This window comes from Furipterus horrens, unplaced genomic scaffold (genome assembly GCF_987537825.1).
Source record: "Furipterus horrens unplaced genomic scaffold, mFurHor1.1.pri manual_scaffold_8, whole genome shotgun sequence".
NCBI lineage: Eukaryota > Metazoa > Chordata > Mammalia > Chiroptera > Furipteridae > Furipterus > Furipterus horrens.
The window spans coordinates 27781778-27803096 of NW_028327178.1; the positions used below are offsets into that span (position 1 = coordinate 27781778).

General features: G+C 44.5%; 1 protein-coding gene across 8 annotated transcripts in view; it reads right to left on the reverse strand.

The window, feature by feature from the left end:
• FHOD3 (formin homology 2 domain containing 3) overlaps positions 1 to 21055 on the reverse strand; it is a 434907-nt gene extending 413852 nt beyond the window's left edge. For all 8 annotated transcript variants that reach the window (XM_090285641.1, XM_090285640.1, XM_090285639.1 and 5 more), the window contains exon 1: positions 20775 to 21055. In XM_090285641.1, coding sequence (XP_090141767.1) covers positions 20775 to 20939 — 165 coding nt within the window. In that variant the 5' untranslated portion in view covers positions 20940 to 21055. The remainder of the gene's footprint in view (positions 1 to 20774) is intronic.
• Between the last annotated feature and the right edge of the window lie 264 nt (positions 21056 to 21319).

Here is a 21319-nt window from a genome sequence, read left to right on the forward strand (position 1 = left end):
CAGAGACAGGGTCGGGCTTTCATCTAAGTCCTCCTGCACGGCCGATGTGAGGCTGGGCCTTTAACCAAAGGGGTGTTCACAAACTCTAATGTTACAAGTGAAGTTCAAAATCTCAGAGGCCCCCAGCTCCACCTAATCCCCACATCCCCGCTGCAGGAGCCCCAACTTCCATCTCTCAGAGAACCTGATGAGAGCTTCTGTGCACTGGGTGAATGAGAGAACCAAGAGACTCAGGGTTAAGTGGACATTTCAGAGGAGAAAGACTTTGGTCACAGGTGGCAGAATCTGGAAAACAGAGCTCTTGAGTAGCCAAAGAGATAGGCAGAGACCAGGAATTGGGGGTGGGGGGAGAAAGAGTCAGGCCTTTCAGGGAGACAGATAAGGGACACTGTCCTAATCATCTTCACACAAACTAAAGGATCTACTGAAACTCAACTAAATATAGGCCAGTCATAATTTCCTATAAGAGCACAGTTCCCAACTTATACATGAGAGGCATTTGAAAATTCACTATGACTTGGTTGTCTGTGTCTAGAGCTCTGAATGCATTTTTCATAGAAAAAAAGTGATACCTATGGCTAGAATATCAGCCCACGTGTCACATGGCCTATGAGTTCTTGGCAACAAGGCCCGTGTTTTACTCTTCTTGGATTTCCAAGTCCACTGCAGAGAACATGACCAAGAGCAAGAACTCACATCTACATGGGGTGAGTGAAGACTTCAGTGGAGGTCAGGCATGATTTCACATTTAACTTCCTTGTGTGTGCCTAGAAATCACATGCGCTGACATCCTCAGTTTTTAAAGGTACTTGGAACAGTGAACAGAACTCCCCTTCTTTAAACCTTTGACCTAATCTATATACTTTGATATCCTAAGGGAAGTAAGTATCCTGGATAATCCTGCAGAATAGAAAGGGAGTTAAAGGTGGGCTCTGCTCGTGCATTTCAGGCAGGTCTCGGGCCGGGAGTGGCATTTGGCCAAGCACAGGTGGCACGTGCAAGAAGCCCTGATGAAGGCGCTCTCCACTGAGGGCCACCTTGAGGCCTGGCAACCTCTGCACACCGAGCTTTCCTTTATAGAGAGAAGGTCAAACTCATTTAGAAACCAGACCTTTAATATTGTAGCCGCTGAGCTTTTAAATATTTCTCCCCCTCCCTCTGTTTCCACTGCCTCCTTCACTTCAGCTCTGTTCTCTGACATGACACAGAAAGAGAACCACAGCCTTCTGGCCACATACCCCCCCATTACTGCTTACTTCATCTCTATGCTCAGTGATCAAAGCGCGTTTTTCATACACTAGCATTCTCCAGTGCTGCTTGCTGCTTCACTTATTTATGGCATTTTGCCAGCGGACAGAATTTCTGATGATCTGTGCTCCATGAGGTTTGAAAATTGTTCCCACACAGCTCTATCACAGGCACTGTCCCTTTGTAAAGTTGTGGGATGAAGGTATAGAGTGAGTTCTGGATGCTGCCAGAGCTCAGGGTGACGAAGCTGCAGGGGGGGCAATGAGGCTTCACCTCACCCTCTGCAATTCATCCCCAACAGGGTGTCCAATGGCTTAAGAACAAAGAACACTCAAATAAACCAACAGCAATTTTTAAATGAATGGTCCTTTCTGAGGACAATATTTTAGAAGGTGCTTATACTCTGAAGTCCAAAGACTAGAGTAACAAATTCTTCTGACACAGGGTAATTTGCCTAATAAGTAAAAATCTCCTGATAGTCCAGCTAAGGAGAGTGCCAAGGAATTCTCTGCCAGAAAGCAATCTCACTTCAAGGTATTTATCCTAGAAAAATGAAAACGTATGTTCACACAAAATCTCTACACAAATGGATATGGCAGAAAAGGGTATGACATACTGGTGAAGAGATGCAGCCTCGAGATCAAATGGTTGTAGCAACTTTATTTGTAATCACCCCAAACCAGAAACAACACAAGCCCTTCAAGGAGTGGATGGATCTACAAACTGGTACATCCATAGAATGGAATACCACTCAGCATTAAAAAGGAATGAACCATTGATGCACACAAAGGCTTAGATGGGTCTCAAGGGCATTATGCAGAGTGAAAGAAACAGGCCTCTAAAGATTGCATACTGAATGATTCTATTTATATGGCATTCTGGAAAAAGCAACACTACAAGGAGAGAGAACTGATCCCTGCTTGCCAGGGAATGTCTGACTACAAAGGAGCAGCCGTAGGGAATTCTTTAGGTTGCTGGAATTGTTCTGTATCCTGTGGTACAGCAGGCCACTGAATAATGTCATTTCATTCGATGTCCTTTTGTTATAAAGTTGATAAGAAAAAAAAATCAATTCTCAGCTGAGCTATTATCTTTGTGGAGTTTGCACGTTTTCTCCATGTCTGCGTGGCTTTTCTCCAGGGACTCCAGTTTCCTCCCACACCCCAGAAATGTGCAGGTTAGGTTAATTGGCATGTCTACACTGCCCCAGTCTGAGTGTGGGGGTGTGGGTGATGCACCCTGCAATGGAAGGGTGGGTTCCTGCCTCGTGCCCTGAGCTGCTGGGACCAGCTATAGCCACCTACAACCCTGAACTGGAAAAAGTGGATTGGAAAAGAATTTTCTTGTTATTAAGCTTTCTTACATGTATGTATAGCTCACATTTATTTCAATGTTTACTATTAGAAGTGCTTTAGGTCTTTATTTAGAAGTTTGGTGATGTTTCTGTGACCAGAAATATACCATAGGAACTTAGCCCTTGCTACTATCAATTAGCCCATGGCAAACTGGTTTCACTCCATGTAGTGTCACTTAAAGTTGCAGGTTCCAAGAACCTATCGACAACATTAAGTGAAAACTTAGCTGTAGTTACAAGAACCTATGTATGCATTAAAACTCATTAGTTTGATCTCACTTATGTGTGGAATCTAATGAACAAAATAAACTGCCAAGCAAAATAGGACCAGAGGCATGGAAACATGGAACAGACTGACAGATCTCAGAGGGGAGAGGGAGGGGAGATTAGAAGAGATTAGCCAAAGAACATATGTGCATGTATGCAAAGCCCATGGACACAGACAACAATGTGGTGAAAGTGGGGGAGGGGAGGCAGGAGCTGGGTGGAGCGGGCTAAGGGGGGGAAAATAGTGTCAACAATAAAAGAAAAACTCATAGGCTTGTACACCAAAAATAAAAGCGAAGTTTACTGTATACAAATTTCTTTTTCGGCAGTTCACAGGTCCTTTTGACACCCCTTCCATAAAACAATGGTGTCTAACCCCCCTGCCCTTGAACGTGGGCCAGCCTTGGTGACCTGCTTCTCAAGAATAGAATGCAGCAACAGTGATGGTTAGAGAAGGTGACACAGCATCCCCCTGGCCCTCTCTCTTTGGAGCCCTGAGCTGCCATGTAAGAAGTCCAGCTACCCAAAGCCACCATGCTAGAGACACCTTGTGGAGAGACCACACAGAGGTCAAGAGAAGCCCAAGGAGCTCCCAACTATTTGCATCTTCCCAGCCCAGACACCAGACTTGTGCCTGCAGAAGCCTCTGACACAGTCCTGGCCCAGCCATGATCTGGCTGCGATTTCATAAGAGACTCTGAGCCAGCACCACCTCGAGGTGCTCCCAACTTCCTGGCCCAAGGAAACCCTGAGAGGTAATAAAAATGCCTGAAGCAACTATGCTTTAGAGTGATGTGTTCACAGCCATGGATAACTACATAGGTGTGTTTTCCGAGTAATTGCCATGTGACAGACACTTTCTCATAGGTTACCTTGTTTATTTTTCATTCATTTCATTATTTACTGAGCACTTCCTATATGCCAAGGACTATACAAGGAATAGGGAGAAAAGTGCTGAGAGGCAGCAGAATCACCAGAATGTGAGGGCTGAGAGATGGGGGTCAGAGGCAGGGAGAGTCTGTTGGTTTGGGCAGCTGGCTGGAGGGTGACCTTTCTCTCTGAGGTAGCATGAGTCTGCAGGAGGGTAAGAGCCAATCTAGACACAGTGCATGTTCACCATCTGCAGGACATCTAAGAGGACCTGTCCAGGGGGCATCTGAATGCCCTCAAAGCCACCCACGAAAGGAGACCAACTGTGAGAAGGACGCTTGGTCTTGGGACAGAGCCTGCAGAAAGCTGGCATTCAAAGGGCAGGGGGGAGCAGCAGAAAGACTGAGAAGGAACAGAAAAGGAAGGTGAACCTCTCACCATCCAACTTAGAACAGCAAGCATCCCTCAGAGAACACAGCCATAAATGGCAGGTGCTGCTAAGAGATTAGATAACATCAAGATGGGAAAGTGCCTACTGCATTAAAGACAAGTACCTTAGCAAGAGCAGTTTCTCCGAGGGAACAGGAGCCAGCACGGAACAGTAGGGAGAGAGAAGTAAGTCAGTGGAGCTTAGACAAGGTCTAAGACACTCAAGAGTGAAGGAAGAGAACCAGATCTGAGGGCCAGGAAGAGGAGTTTTCAGGATCAAAGAGGTTCTCAATGCTAAAGGACATATCCCTGAGGGGACCAGATGTTGAAGGTACAATGGAAAGAGACCTGGCCCCGGCCAGGAGAAGGGACACACCTGCCTCTGTCATACATGGGAACAGGCCACTGGGGACTGGGGCTGGGGCTGCATCTGCAGGTTCTGCTTCGTCTCTGCAGCCACAGGTGTGGCAGGCAGAAGAGGTGCTGGCAAACACAAGCACAGCCAGCTGATGCCCACAGGCGGCTGGGGCTGGAGCCCACGTAAGCCAAGTGGCAGATCTCTGTGACACGTGACAGTGAGACTCTTTTTATTTTTGCCCACAGCAGCTCCACAGGGGTGATGCTATTGTTCAAAGGTTGAAGAAGAGGGAACTTGGAATGCACAGACTGGGCCAGAGCTGGAGCTCACTGCCATTCCATGGACCCTTGGTTTCTTTTATTGTGGTGACTCTGCTGGCCCTAACAGAGTATGACACTGAGCAGATACCCCATAAACATTGTCAAGGAGAGGAAGGAGGGAGAATCCCTGAAAAGGGTCACATCTTAAGCCCTCATTGGCTGACACCTCAACTCACCAGGAACCAGCAGCGACCAGGGGCCACAGTCAGCGGGAGATCCTGCCCACTCCGCACAGCCCAGGCAGCTCGTCCCGACTCTTCCTCTTCACGTGTTCTTCACAGATGACTTTTCAGGGACTGCCTGGGCATGCCTCTCTTTTCTTCTTTTCTCCGTGTCTCTTTTCTTCATTTCTTCTTATTTTCTTCCCATAGTCCTGTTTTTCTCTCCTCTCCCCTTTCTTTTCCCTATGTATCTACTACATGGAGTGAACGTAACTTCTGAAACAATTTCATGCTCACTGACAGCAGCCGGCTGCACCAGCTCAGCCCCGAGGCTCCCTTCTTCGAGTCACCACCTTCAGGAGGGCCCTTCTGACCCACCCTGAGCCATCCGGACCTGGTCGTGACTCCCGGGTCCCTTCTCACGTGAATGGGAGGCCCTTCACTACTCAGACCCGCCCACTCGCTGCATGCAGTCCGCTTGGATTTTTCCTACTTCTGACTGTTCTATAGCCCAGGCTGCCCACATCACACTTAGTCAGGAGTCATATGCTGCCTTCCATTGTTACTTCACTCTTAGGTTGGTGACTTATTTTCCCAACAAATTGTAACATGATAGTTTTCATGTCCTGAGATTTGTGGCTCTGCTGCCCAGCCCTCATAAAAATCATCATCACGTGGTTACATATGATGTCCATGAATCAGCTAAAATTTTCCTAGATTGTGTTCACTCCACGAACTTCTCTGGGTGTCAATAAATGTTCCTGGTGTTTTACCTCTGACAGACTGAAGCAGGGAGCCTCGCTGGAGGGAGCTGGGGCCTGAAGGTCAGAGCACAGGAGCCCATGTTCTCACCCTGCCATCCTTTGCAGTCATGAAACCAACCTGCTTTAGTTGTCTCATCTTGGATAGGGGACCCAAATGCCCCACCTCACCCCCTTTCAGAGTTCTGTGAGGATCAGCCAGGGAACCTATGTCCCAGTGCCTCGTAAACTGCACAGGCAGGCCGTGGTTCTGTTACTGGCATGTTCTGTGATGAATCACTGTCCACAAAAATGCACCCTGTTCTGGGAACAAAAAACCACTCATTTCCTTGACTATTGTCCTAGACAGGGTACCCAGTAGCTCTCCTTCCCCTGCCCCCAGACACACGGGGCTGTTGACCTGGAATGGACGACCCCCAGAAAGATAAGCTCTCCCACCTCTGTGATGGGCCACTCAGCCCCTTACCACTCAGGTGCTGCCAGGCCCCACAGAAGCCAGAGGGTTGGTGATGGAGGGCAGCTGTGACCAGGAGTCAGCCTGAGCACTCCCTCCGCCTGGAGCTGGGATCTGCATGGGGCAGGCCTGATACAGCTCTCTTAGGTGAGCGCCATCACCTGACATAAAATCTACCCAGAGCCTCTGAGGCTGGTGAAGGGCTGAGTCTCCCCATGTAGAAAGAAGAGCACGTGGACTCTGAAGGCACCACTCGAGTCTCCCAGATCCACCTTTTCTTGGAATTTCCCACCAATAACAGATGCTGGCTGCCTCCCTGGCCTCAGGGATCCTGCCTCGCACACAAGCTCACAGCTGTCCTGTCCTGTCCTTCCCTCTGACCCATGGAGGAGGCCTTGCGACCTGCACCAAGGAGAGCCCCAGGGCATTTGTACACCCCTCCAAACTCACAGGAAATGGCACTGACAGGACGTTGGGCCTTCTCGTGTCAAACCAAGGCTTCCTGTCCGAGAACCTAGCCTGGGCCTAGTGCACAGGAGGCCAGAACTAGGTTTTGATACATTGAAGAGCTGGTTTTACCTCACTCACCTGCAGTTTGGGGGGAATTATAACATCCAAATTACATCTACAGGTTAGGGATCTGACAAAGGTCTGAGGATATCAGCTTTTGAAGGCACAAGTATCATGCATATAAATATCTACTGCATTTAACATTCTTACAATATTCATAAATCATTTATTAGGCTTATTATGTATCAGTTCTTGGGAATTCAGAACCAACAGGTGAGTGAAATGCACTTCCTGCTACTGGGGATTTACACCTGGTCGGGGGATGGTGGCATGGACTGAAATAAGAACCAGAGTGTCATAGGTGAGAGGGTCTGCAGAGGTTCCACCACATAGGTCTGGAGGAGGGCCGGGAAAGCCCAGCTAAGGTGACCCTTAGATGCAGTCTTGGGTTTTAATACTCTTTTCTGAATATTCCAACATTAGTTTCAGCTGTGACACCATCTGCTCGTGAAAGAAGGTCAGACTGTGTTTCCCAACTTGGCCCCACATTGGCTTAGGGACCATCTTTCCAACCATCTCCAGTGCCTAAAATGGGTTCAACGATTGTCATCCAAGATGGATTCTTTACCCTTCCACTCAGGAATTAAACATTTAGGAATGTATCTTAATAAAATAATCAGATATGAACACAAAGACTTTTCTCTGTGAGTATATGAATTACAGCATTACCTGTATTTTTTCATTGGCAAGCACCTAAACATCAAATGGTTCATTCATGCATGCATTCACTTAATGAATATTTATAGTACAAAGCATGAGACAAAGGAACATTTTAGAAGACAGGCCCCTTTCCCTCACAGGGCATGGGAGCAATGCTTACCTGGAACGTGGTACATACAAAAACTGAATTACCATGCTGTCCTTAAAGATGATAAGCTCCACGAATATTTAATGACTTGGGAAAGCATTCAGATATAATGTCATATTTTAATATGCATAAATAGTAAAATTCTGGTAAGACACAAAAGTGTTAAGAGTGGTTCCCTTTGGGTAGTGAGAAAAGTGACTTCTATTTCGTCAGGGTGCTTTTCAGTAGTCTCCAAATTTATGAGGTCTGTCCGGAAAAAGTCCAGCTATTGTTAATATAACAAGAATGGTCTGCAGGACATCAGTGTAACCCAGCAGCCAAGGAGAGTGGATTGGAATGCGCATGTGTGAACAACGACAACTTCACTGTACTAGTCAGTGGGGGCAACAGACACCGTCGAGTGACCATATGTACTATGTGGCCAACACATTCAAAATGACCGAGCGAGTAGAGCAATGAAGCTGCATCAAATTTTGCGTTAAGCTTGAACATTCCTCCGCAGAAACTATTTGGATGATTCAGGAGGCCTCAGCTGTAGGCACCTGATGATTGGCACCCTCATCACAACAAAGTGCCTGCTCGTGCATCACGTCTCATGCAGAGTTTTTTGACCAAACATCAAATCATCCAGGTGACTTAGCACCTCTACAGCCCAGATTTGGTGCCCTGTGACTTACGGCTTTTCCCAAAACAAGAATCACCTTTGAAAGGGAAGAGATTTCAGATGGCCAATGAGATTCAGGAAAATATGACAGGGCAGCTGATGGCATCTAGAACTGTGTGAGGTCCCAAGGTGCCTACTTTGAAGGGGACTGAGGCATTGTTGTCCTATGTACAATGTTTTTTGTATCTTCTATCTTCTTCCATAAGTGTCTCTATTTTTCATGTTACATGGCTGGATACCTTCTGGACAGATCTCGTATACACGTGCTCATTTGCAGTGGGAGCAGATGCTTTTTTTGTTGTATAAGGTTAGACTCCTTGCCTCGTGGCCTTTCTCTTGTTGAATCTAACTTTGTTAGTGGTAACATCTTCCAGCAATGTCACATTGACTCCACACACACAGCTTAAGTTCTCAGCTAGATGGAACTGAAAATGTTGAAGATGCTTTATGGTACCTGATAGATATATATATATTTGAGTAACAAAAACTTAGCTTTAACATGAGAAGAAAGGAGCTTTCTACTTTTGCCACCAAAGGAAAAAGTAACTGGTTTGATCCAGCAACCCCCTCTAAGTACCATCTGCAGGTCACAGGTCAAAACCTGGAGTCAAGGTTCCCCTGGCTTATCCATCCTGTTCCCGTTCTCTCTTGGGTACAGTCAACTGATTGTCAAGACCCACCTCCATCCCCATCAGTAAGGATATGAGGATCAACCTCTTCAAGCAAAAAACGGGGAGAAATAAAGAATAAATTCTAACAAATAAAGTTTAAGAATGGAAAAGGTCACTCTTCTAGAGAGGAGGAAATGACTCACTATCATACATGAAGAAGAAGCTAGAAGGTCCTTGCCCAGAGGCTTTCCAAAAGGGCCTTCTGTGTGGACACAGCTTATAAGAAGAGACCACATGTCCCTTATCTCCAACTCCAAAGTTTATGATAATTCACTTATTCAAATACTATTTACTGTACACGCACTATGTGCGGGGCACTGTTCTAGGCTCTAAAACTATATCCGTAAACCAAACAGACCATAAAACCACCAACCAACCCACCCTGCCCTCACAGAGCAGTGGGTCAACTGCTCCACTCCAGAGCTTTGGAGCTGACCCTGAATCTCAGGGGGGGCTGAGGGAAGTTTGGAGCAGATGAGTGATAGGATCTGACTCTCCCTCTCCTCCTTACAGTCAAACATACAAGCCTGTTTCCCAAGTTGTTCCTCAATCCCCTAATGGACCCTCTCTGGTCCTCTCTTGCCTTTTTCTTGTTTCCTATTAATAGCTCTGGTCCAAGTCCAGGAGAGCACATCTACCCCACCAGACATCAAGACTCACTGTAAACTGCTATCAGTAAGACAGTGGGGTGTTAGCACAAGAACACATTGCTAGATGATGGAGCAGAGGGCCCCAAAACACACCCTGGAGGCTGTGGACAAGATGTGGGTCAGGGCGGAACTGCAGATGGTGCTCCCAACCCTCCACACTCCCTGCAACTTGGATATTGCCCTACCTCTGGCCCTCAGTCAGCTGCTTTCCCTCAAGCTGAATGCAGTCTGTGTGATAAAATCAGAGGACCAGACAGAAGTCTCCTCAAAATTATTTACAAGGGTTGAGAGCTAGGCTTGCAGGGTGTAGCATGCTTAACAATATTAAATTTTGCTTTCATCTAATAAAACTACCGAAGAGGGAGGACATTCTTTAAACCCGTTGTCTCAACCCCAGTCCCATGACACACTCATGTTTTCTTTTGTGAGTTGTAAGTGATTACCATCAACTGTAAGTTAATAATTATGAGGAAAGGATTAGAGAAGGTGAGCTCAAATCACAGATAAAACTTGTGCTATGGTAGTATAAAATGTCATTGGTATAAACTTCTTTGGTCAAAATTATGGCCGCACTGGGCAACCACAGTGATTGGTTCAGTGCTGTTTGTGACTCTGGCTCAGTGAATGGCAGCAGCACTGTGTGTGACCCTGGTTTAGCCAGAGGGACCCTCTCTCTCCTCGTTCTCTCCTTCAAGTGCCCACTGCACAGCCTCCAACCTGCTGTGAGCACGTCAGTGTCAAGCCATGCAGCAGCGTTTGCCCATCAACTCATTTGCTATGAACCCCAAGCCACACTCGGGATCAGAAGACACATCATTTTTTCTTCTATTCTGAGAACTTCAAAATAATTTTTGGCTTGTCCCGTAACCTCAAGTTAAGACCGTAACATTTCATTCCCTGCCCTAATACCAGCCAGAGTAGCCTAAGCAATAACAAAAAACTCTTCTGGGTTTTCTTCTTTCCCAGAATGCTCAAAATATTTGATGAAGTGATCAACATACCAATTTTTCTGTGTCCTTTTTGCCAAATCTAGGAGCATTGTTCTATACTGAACTGTAAGATGTTTAAAATTTTCTTTTTCTCAAAAATTTTGAGATTTCTTTTTCCCTAACATGAAGTTCCAAACATTTTCCCTTTCAGTCGTCCATTTTAATTTCTAGATTACAAATCAAAGTGGTGAAGAGGAGGTCTGTTTTCCAGTTATAAATAGATATAATGTAGGTTCCATTTGTCATTATATGACTCTAAAAATAAAATTCTGGGTATATAGATAGTTTGGCTGATACATAGTAACTTAATTTTTATTAATGAACTATCTTCAGCCTAACCACAAATGGGTTAATCTGTATATAGAAATCAAAAGTTCCCTATTACAGTAAGAATGCTGAGGTATTACAGTTGATTTACTATTTTTATTAAATTTATTGGGGTGACATTGGTTAATAAAGTTATATAGGTTTCAGGTGTACAATTCTAATACATTATCTATATATCATATAGTTGTTAACTACCCAAAGTCGGTCACCTTCTGTTACCATTTATCCCCCATTTAGGCACTCTACACCACAACTTTTCCCTCTGGTAATCACCACAGTGTTGTCTGTGTCTATGAGTTATGTTTTGTTGGGCTTAATCCCTTCACCTTTTTCACCCAGCCCCCAAACCCACCTTTCTTCTGACACCTGTCAGTCTGTTCTCTGTATCTATAAGTCTCTTTCTATTTTGTTAGTTTATTTTGTTCATTAGATTCTACACATACATGACATCATATGGAATTTGTCTTTCTCTGACGAGCTTATTTCACTTAGCATGATATTCTCCAGGTCCATCGAGCAGTCCCAAAAAGTTAATTTCCTTTGTTCTTATGGCTGAGTAGTAGCCCATTGTGTACCACAGCTTTTTTATCTACTCAACTACTGATGGGCACTTGGACTGCTTCCAAATCTTGGCTGTTGTAAATAATGCTGCAAGAACATAGATGTGCATATATTCTTTCAAATTAATGTTTCGGGTTTCTTCAGTTATATTCCCAGAAGAATCACTGGGTTATAAAGCAGTTCCATTTTCAATTTTTTGAGGAAACTCCATATTGTTTTCTACAGTGGCTGCACTAACCTGCATTCCCACCAATAGTGCGTAGGAGTTCCCTTTTCTCCACATCCTCGCCCACACTTGTTGTTTGTTGATTTATTGATGACAACCATTCTGACAGGTGTAAGGTGATATCTCATTGTGGTTTTAATTTGCATTTCTTTAATGATTAGTGATATTGAGTATCTTTTCATATGTCTATTGGCCATCTGTATGTCCCCTTTGGAAAAGTATCTATTCAGGTCCTTTGCCCACTTTTTAATTGGATTGCTTGGGTTCTTTGGTGTTGAGTTATATAAGTTCTTTATAAATTTTGGATATTAACCTCTTCTGAGATGTATTATTGGTGAATATGTTCTCCTATTTAGTAGGCTGTCTTTTAATTTTGTTGATGGCTTGCTTTGTTGTGCAAAAACTGTTTAATTTGATGTAATCCTATTTGTGTATTTTTCTTTTGCTTCCTTTGCCCAAAGAGATTTATCAGAAAGTATATTACTATGAGGAATGTCTGAGATTTTACTGTCTATGTTATATTCTAGGATTTTTATTGTTTCAAGTCTTATACTTAAGTCTTCAATCCATTTTAGGTTTATTCTTGTATATGGTGTAAGAAGGTGTTTTTGTTTTTGTTTTTGTTTTCCTTTTGGTATCTGTCCAGTATTTCCAATACCATTTATTGAATAGACTGTCTTTACCCCATTGTATGTTTTCACCTCCTATGTCAAATATTAATTAACCATAAAGGTGTGGGCTTATTTCTGGGCTCTCTATTCTGTTCCATTGATTGATATGTCTGTTTTTATGCCAGTACCATGCTGTTTTGATTACTATGGCCTTGTAGTATAGTTTGCTATAAGGTAGCATGATTCTTCCAACTTGATTCTTCTTTCTCAAGATTGCTGTGGCTATTTGGGGTTTTTGTGGTTCCATATAAATTTTCAGAATATTCATTCTGGTACTATGAAATATACCATTTATACCTTGATAGGAATTGCATTGAATCTATAGATTGCTTTGGGTAGTATGAACATTTTACTGATGTTAAATCTTCTTATCCATGAATATAAAATATGCTTCCACTTATTTGCATCTTCTTCAATTTCTTTCTTCAGTGTCTTATCATTTTCTGAGTACAGGTCTTTTACATCCTTAGTTAAATTTATTCTTAGGTATTTTATTTTTATTGATGCAATTTTAAATGGGAATGTTTTCTCAGTTTCCCTTTCTGATAGTTCATTATTGGTGTATAAAAATGCAACTGAGTTCTGGATATTTGTTTTGTATTCTGCTACTTTACTGAATTTATTTAACAGTTCTAGTGGATTTTGATAGAATCTTTAGGGTTCACTATATATAGTTTCACATCATCTGCAAAAAATGACAATTTTACTTCTTCCTTTCCTATTTGAAACCTTTTATTTCTTTCTCTTGTCTGATTGCTATAGCTAGGACTTCCAGTACTATATTGAATAAAATGGTGAAAGCAGACGTCCCTGCCTTATTCCCCATCTTAAGGGAAATGCTTTTAGTTGTTGTCCATTGAGTATGATGTTGGCTATGGGTTTGTCATATATGATCTTTATTACAATGAAGTAGGTTTTTTTCTATTCCCACTTCACTGAGAATTTTAATCATAAATGGATGCTGGATCTTATCAAATGCTTTCTGCATCTATTGATATGATTAAGTGAGTTTAATCCTTCATTTGTTAATGTGGTGTTTCTATCTTACTGATTTGCAGATATTGTACCCACCTGGCATCCCTGGAATAAATCTCACCTGATCATGGTGTATAATCTTTTTAATGTATTGCTGAATCTGATTTGCTAATATTTTGTTGAGGGTTTTAGCATCTATGTACATCAAGGATATTGGCTTATAGTTTTCTTTCTTTCTAGTGTCTTTATTTGGTTTTGGAATGAGGATAATGCTGCCCTCCTCTTGAATATTTTGGAATAGTTTGAGAAGGGTAAGTGTCTGTTCTTTGAATGTTTGGTAAAATTCACCTGTGAAGCCATCTGGTCCAAGACTTTTGTTTCTTGGGAGTGTTTTTGATTACTGCTTCAATTTCATAAGTTGTAATCTGTCTATTCAGATTTTCTTATTCTTCCTGATTCAGTTTTGGAAGTTTATATATTTCTAGGAATTTATCCATTTCATTTAGATTGTCTAGTTGGTTGGCATATACTTGTTCTTAATATTGCCTTACCATCCTTTGTATTTCTTTGCCATCAGTTGTTACTTGTCCTTCTTCCTTTCTGCTTTTATTTATTTGGGTCCTCCCTCTGTTTTTCTTAACAAGTCTGGTTAAAGGTTTGTCAATCTTATTTATCTTTTCAAAGAACCAGCTATTGGTTTCATTGATCTTTTGTATTTTTTAGAGTCTGTTTTGTTTATTTATGCTCTGATCTTTATTATTTCCTCTCTTCTACTCACTTTGGACTTTGTTTGTTGTTCTTCTAGTGTAGAGTTAGGTTGTTTTTTTGAGATTTTTCCTGTTTCTTGAGGTGGCCTGTAATGCTATGAATTTTTCTCCAAGGACTGCAACATCTCAGTTTAGTGATAAAATTTAGGTGCATCCACTAAAGCTCTATGTTTAATATCCACACCTTAACACTTTTTTAACCAAACTAACAGCTTACATAACCAATGATTACTGAGTTTATTATTGGAATTGACTGAGCCTAGAAAAGATACCCTGAACATTAAAAGACTGATGTCCTACACATGTTTTTCAAAGATCCTAAGAAGAACATGACCATCAGTGGGATGAAACATTATCAGTGGGGACACAACAAAAAGTTTGCTAATGATTGGCCATCTCACCTGTAGCAAATGTACTCCAGACACACAGTGACACTTAAAGAAAGGACTCCAATCCCAAAGAGAACACTGGAACACATAATCTAATTTTTAAACTCTTTTATTAAAAAAACAAAGTTCAAAATATGCAGAAGTATAGAAAATAGTACAATGACCTCTCCCCCCCCTACACTCTGTATACTCATAATTCAGCTTTAATTCATGGTCTATCTTGTTCCATCTACACACTCACACATGCACTTTCTCCTCATCCAGGATAATTTTGAAGCAAATTCCAGACATCACATAATTTCATCTGCAAATATTTCAATATGTATCTCTGAAAGATACATACTTTTCTTTAAATATCACAATACTGTTATCACACTTTAATAGTTTTATTATCAAATATCTATTTTATTTTTATTAACTTTCATAATTTTAATATCAAAGAGTCACTATTCAAGCTTCCCCAGTGATCTCATATATTTATTTGTTTGTTTCAGTCAGTATCCAATTAGAACCACACATTGCAATTAGTTGATAGAGCTCTTAAATCGCTTTTGATCTAAGGTTTCCTTCCATTTCTTTTATCTTTGCAATTTATTTGTTAAAGAAACTATAATTTCCCAGATTCTGGATTTTGCTGATTACATCTCTGTGGTGAGGTTTAACATTCATTGCAACTTAATTTCCCTCATTCTTTCTTACTTAATTCAGAACAAGGCACAGAAACACTTCCCAATAAAATAGCTTAAAAAATAAAATAAAATAAAAATAAAAAGCAGTCTGGTTGTCTCTGTAAAGGAGCAGATGCTGACAAACCCAAGACTCTTAAAATATCCCACAAAAGTGGAACCAGCTATGCCAATTAGAAAGTCAAATTTATTTATTTATTTATTACAGATTACATTCAATACAGAAAGCCATATTTATATCAGGGACATTCCTGAGCCAGCCACAGCCAAAAGAGTCATCACCTAGAGATGAGGTTGCCAAGAGTAGTGACCATCTACCCTCTGAGGAAAGAAAAGTTCCCAAGTGTTCTTAAGTTTCATCTTTAGAGAGAAATGAAGCATGGAGGACAGAAGGGGCTCGGGGAAGGGTGTTCCTGAATTGGCCTTAGCAGGTTAATCAGTTTTAAATCTGCTACCATTAAGAATTAACATTTCAGAGTCTGGAGGGGGAGGGCAAAAGCAGTCCTGCTGTTTTCCAGGACACAGGTTGGACTCTAAGGACAAAAAGCACAGACTCATAGAGCTTCAACACTGGAAAGACTTACCAGAGCACAACCATTTCAGTCACAGCCCTGTGACAGGCAACCACATGAAAAAGCAATGCAGTCAGCCCCCCTCTCCCCCTCCACACGCCTCCTCCTGCACAGGGAACTTGTGCTCTGATGGTTTTCTAATAATGGGACACAGTTGGCTACAGGCTTTGGAGTAAAAAAAAGACTTGACCTTAAATCCCAGCTTCTTTACTGAAAAGCCTTGTGTCCTCAGAAAACCTGATTAACCTCCCTGTGCCTGTTTCTTCATGTGTTAACTGGGGATACCATTATCTGTCTGCTAGAGTTGTTGTGAGAATAAATGAAGTTATGCATGGAGGCCTACAGTACAGCAGCCAGCACAAACTCATTATATGTTAGCCCTGTCCCCACAAAGATTTCTACCAGTCCATTCCAACCCAAACCCTTTCAGGAAGCCATAAGAGTACCTGCTGAACGTCTGGCTGGGTTACTGATGCAGACTACGGCTGTGCATGAAGCAAAGCCAGCTGACCCATAAAGGGTTCAATCCCATGATCCTGATCTCAATAGCACAGCTCCAACCAACTGAGCTAATTATGGGAAAGTCAGATTCATCTCAGCTCACACAGAGATGCTCTTAGCCATTGATACAACATTCTTTAACAGTTTTGTCCTAAGATGCTATGTGACACACATTTGCCAACTTACCAATGATCTCATCTTTTAAAAATCTTAATGTAATGTAGCAAACAGATGTGTCACTTAAGAGGATTAAGGTGGAAATTCATTAGAGAAATAATACCAGAGGATTTGTGTTCTAAAACTAACAGCAATCACTCAACTTAGTGCACACTCCACCTTTGCACTACTCAGCTTGCAAGAGAACACTGGAGAACTGGACAGCCAGCCTTCACCCTCAAGGAAGTTACATGAGAACAGGGGAGACAGTGATAACCTCCACATACTGAGACCTGACCTAAATGATCTTTAACCCACACAGCTCAGACTGCAGTGTGCACAGGAATCACCAAGGCATCTTGGGAAAATGCAGTTTCTGGTTGAGCAGGAGAGGAGGGTGGCCTGAAAGCATTTCTATTAAGAGCCTAGGTGATGCCCAGCCCAGGCTTGAATCACCAAGGCTCTCTTGCACAGGTGGGATAGCTGAGGCAGCAAGGTAACCATAACAACAAAGGTAGAGAGAAAGAAACAAACACAGTATAGCCAAGGCTAGTCCAAGCAGAAGATGGAACTCTGGACCGTGGACAGGCTGCCTGGAAGGAGGACAGTCAAGGCACAAAAGTAGAGTCATTAAGAGCTCAGACCTGGGGTCAAATTCCAATTCTGGAACTTACCACTTGCATGGTCAGGTGACTTCCTTCTGCTCTGGGTCTCATCTACTGTGAGATATAATAGTACCAGCACCCAACCCATGGGGAGATGGTGAGCTCAGTGAGATGACGGGTGTCTGGGAGACAATAGTTACTATTAGTCCACTTTCTAGACCACAGCAGGAAACAAACATCCATTACCTGAGTCAAATTACTAAGCCATACTTGCCATTTGACACCTGAGTTAATCATTTTCTTCATAAAAATTACAGTTTTATCTATCAAAAAGAAACACGAATCCTTACAGCCTTAACCTTCAGTGTCAATCAATACAAACACATTTAAGCTTTGAAAGCTCTATGAGTCTTAATTCTACTGCATAGTTTCTTTCTACACTAGAAGTCCTATAATTACAATTTTTTTCTTTTAAAACACTACACCAGAAATAGACACCAGTTTATACAGCATTCCAAAACAACAGGCCACACACCTAGCTCAGTCAAAACATAGCCACCAAAATGAACATCTCCCCAGTGAGAATACAGCACCTGTTTTGACCTTTTTATCAAACTAATCATTTATTTAATCCTATTCCCTGGAACTACTATAAAAAGCTGGGTGTTTTGTATTTTTGTTGTTGTTGTTGTTTTTCTAATCTGAGAGTTTGAAGAGAAGATACAGCCTAAGTACATTATACTGTTTTTGTCTGAGACAACGGTTTAGTTAAACGAACAACTAACTCATTTCTAATGGAGTCAGCAGAGATGAGCTAAACAAATATGTCCTCAGGTTGAGAAAAGATGCATAGACTCAAGTTTTGGCTGGGAAGGACCGGAGAGGTTATCCAGTTCAAAGGCTCGCAGCACAGGAAAATCCTTAGGGAACTTTACAAATTAGGACCCTCTGCTGGGGCCTTCCTAGGGCTGGTTACACAGGTGTGTTCACTTAGTGAAAATCCATCCAGCTGCTTACTTGCACCCTGTGCATTTTTCTGTATGTGCAATCTACTTCATGAAAAAGTTTTCTCCCCAGGGACTGAACATACAGGGTGGCTGAGAACACTGAGTGTACCTGCATGTTCCACAGTCATGTTTCTCCCCTTTTCCCACCACCCCAAACGTTCCCCACTCGCCCAGAAATTCCTCTTCTGCAAGGCTGAGTTCGGTGGGGCCTAGCAGAAGCTTTTCCAATGGCCAGGAAAGCTTTATCCATAGCAAGGGTCTGGGAAGATGGCTTGCTCACTCACCCATCAGTAGCTAATTCACAGCAGGCTCAGAAGCTGTTTACTCCCACCTTTAACTGTGAACTCCACCAGGCCAGGAATTCTACCTCAAGGCTCTTACTCATGCTGCTAACATTCATTTACTTCAAGCCAAAAAGTACAATACCTAGCACAGGAAGGTGATTAGGGGAACTCCCCAAGTTAAGGGAACAGGAGCCTCAGGTGGTGTGGCTTCTGCCCACAGCCACACAGCTGGTCCAGGGAACAGAACAGCACTGGGGTCTCAAGTCAAGTCACACAGGCCTGAATCTCAGTGCTCCACTCCTATCAGAGAAACTAAGTTAATTAATACTCTCTGCTTCAGTATCCTCATCTGTAAAATGGGGATGTAAAAGTTTCTACTTCCCAGAGGTGTGTGGTGTTAAATGAGATCATACATTGACATCCCCCATGCAGCACGCACCAACATGCCAACTGCTCAAAATGTCCTAGCTCTTCCCATCACGGGTGGATCATCCAATTCTAAGACTCCCTGTTGAAAATCAGCCATCATTTGAAAGCGCACCTTGGCATATAAATGCCCTGAATTCTGTTTTACTGAACCCTGGCTAACAGAATCAACCACCCACTCAGCTCTACATGCAAAAAACAAATGCCAAACATCTGAACATGCTGTAGCGGTCTTTGGGCAAAAGACTCTGAGACTAAGCCTGGCTGGCCCCCAAGACTAGGGGGCAAGGGTCTCAGTAGGATGTCTTCTGATTTTTTTCCACAAGGGACACCTCAGAAAGTTCTGTGTGAGCTAGTGCAACTGCGGTGTTGTGGCTTCTAAGGAGGCGGGAGGTGGGGGGGGGGGGGGGAGCAATGCTGAAGCATTGGGATTTCCTCCTCCCAGACCAGGAACCCTGAGTCAAGACTGTAAGGTTATTCCATGGAATCATAAAAAGGTATTTCAGCTTCCAGCTTGAAAGGTCAACCATGCATATAGGGTTTGAAATCCAAGGAAACCACTTCAAGGTCATAGGACCACAATTATGTCTTCTGCGGTTTCAACAAAAGATCACTGCAATGAGAGGCCATAATGAATGGCATATCATCATGCTGAAGAAGCCTTTCGAAACTTTCAGTTTAACCCACTGACTGAGAAGAACTAAATAATGTGCAAAAGTGACTCTGATAAGCTGAATCCACAATACATCCTCTGTCCATCTCCCAATCCAACCTGCCTTTATGGCCAGAGAGGTTCCCAGGAATGGTGACTGTATCTCTCCTGCACCAACACAGAGAGAATGAGATAGAACTGCCCCATTCTTCATTCCTGAAAATGGGTCACTAACTAAGTAGTAGGGGAAGCACTGATGCACTACTAATAGAGGGAGAGAAACACCACTGCCAAAGTTCAATGGTTTCCACACATAGCCTCCACGTCTGCTTCCAAGGCAGGTGAGCATCATACAGAAATCTAAAGAATTTTTAAAATCAATGTTGTTATTCTTAGTATCACAGGTTATCCCTTTCCAAATATTTATCCATGTTGATCCTCAAAGAATAAATCGTCTCCAACCTTTGATATGGACCCTAAGCAAAACAAAAAGAAACAAGTACCGGGGAAGTAATTCTTCAAGCTGCAGCCAATCTGCTTAAGAGGGAGGAAGGGTTCTTCTGGCTAACTAAATGGTTAGCTTTCAATGCTCGGCTCTTTGCAGCACATGCTTTTCAAGACCCCTCTCCTCCTGCTAAGGGTTAAAAAGAAAACTCTATCGGGTGGACTGAGAGGCCATTCTTCCCTGGGGACACTGATTTGGGGCTGCGAGGCTCAGGCTTTGTGCGCGTGCCGCCCCTGCGCGCCCCCGCCCCTCCTCCCACAGCGACTGCTCCTCCAAGGTTCGCAAGGCCACCTGCTTCTCCTAAGAAAAGGGGGCTACACCGAGCGCTAACGCCCTGCATGGTCTGCGTCCCAAGCGGTGTCCCCCGGGGGACGAGAGATGAGAAGGAGGTGTCCCCCTGGAAGCATGCTTTGCCGCCAGGATCGGGCGACCGCCCGCAGCTGCCCCAGAGGCCTGAGTGGTTTTGTCCCGGGCGTCGGTCAGGGCTCTCCGAACGACCTGAGTCCTCCGGCGCCCGGCTAAGCAACCGCCCGGGTACAGAGGCCGACCGCGGGTGTCCGAGCCGCACCCCGCCCACCCGTCGGAGCTAACGGCGCGGTGTCCGGGAACCTTCTCCATCCCGCCTCGGGCCGGCGCGGCACCTGCTCAGCCCCGCCCGCCCCGGCTCCGGACCGGAGAGCGGGGCTGTCCTCCTCGTTGGCCCGGAAGATCCCGCGCCAGCCGCCAGGTCCAAGGGGCTACTCTGCCTCAACAGGAGCGGGGAGGTCTACCCTCGGGCTCTTGTCGCCTACGACCGCGCCCCGCCTAGCCTGCCCGCCGCGCCCCAACTCTGGCGCTCCCCGAGGCAGGGGCTGCATCCTGGGGGCCCAGCCCACCCCACCTGGCTGTACCTTGTGCGGCGCCCGCAGCAGCCGGTGGACCCCGGCCAGCTGGGTGCCGAGCGCGAGGTCCTCGCGGAACGTGAACAGCGGCGGCCGGCTGGGCTCCGGGAAGTTGGTGCTGTTGAAAGGGTCTGTGTCGTCCAAGAACTGCACCCGGCAAGCCAGCGTGGCCATGATGCATCCCTGCTTTGGGGGACGCGGGCCCCGGAATTAGCGGGGCCGCAGGCCGGGACGCCGGGGTCACCGTGCGCCGGGGAGGTGGCGGCCGCTGCTCGCTGGCTCGCGGGCTCGCAGGCTCCGGCACTCCCGGCTGCAGCCAGGGCTCCGGCCGCAGGGGGGCGGGGCGGGGGCGGGGCCGGCGGGCCCCTCAGTCCCCTCCTGCTCCGGCTCCTCCCCTCCCCCGTCGCCCTTAGCTGCAGGCCCCGCTGCCCTTACCGACCCGACCAGCCGCCGGGAACGGGAAGGGGAGAACGGGTCTCGCGGCATCCGAAGCCCTGTGCCAAGGCCGCTGGCGATGGCGGAGACCACCCCACTCGGCGTCAGACTCTGGCGCT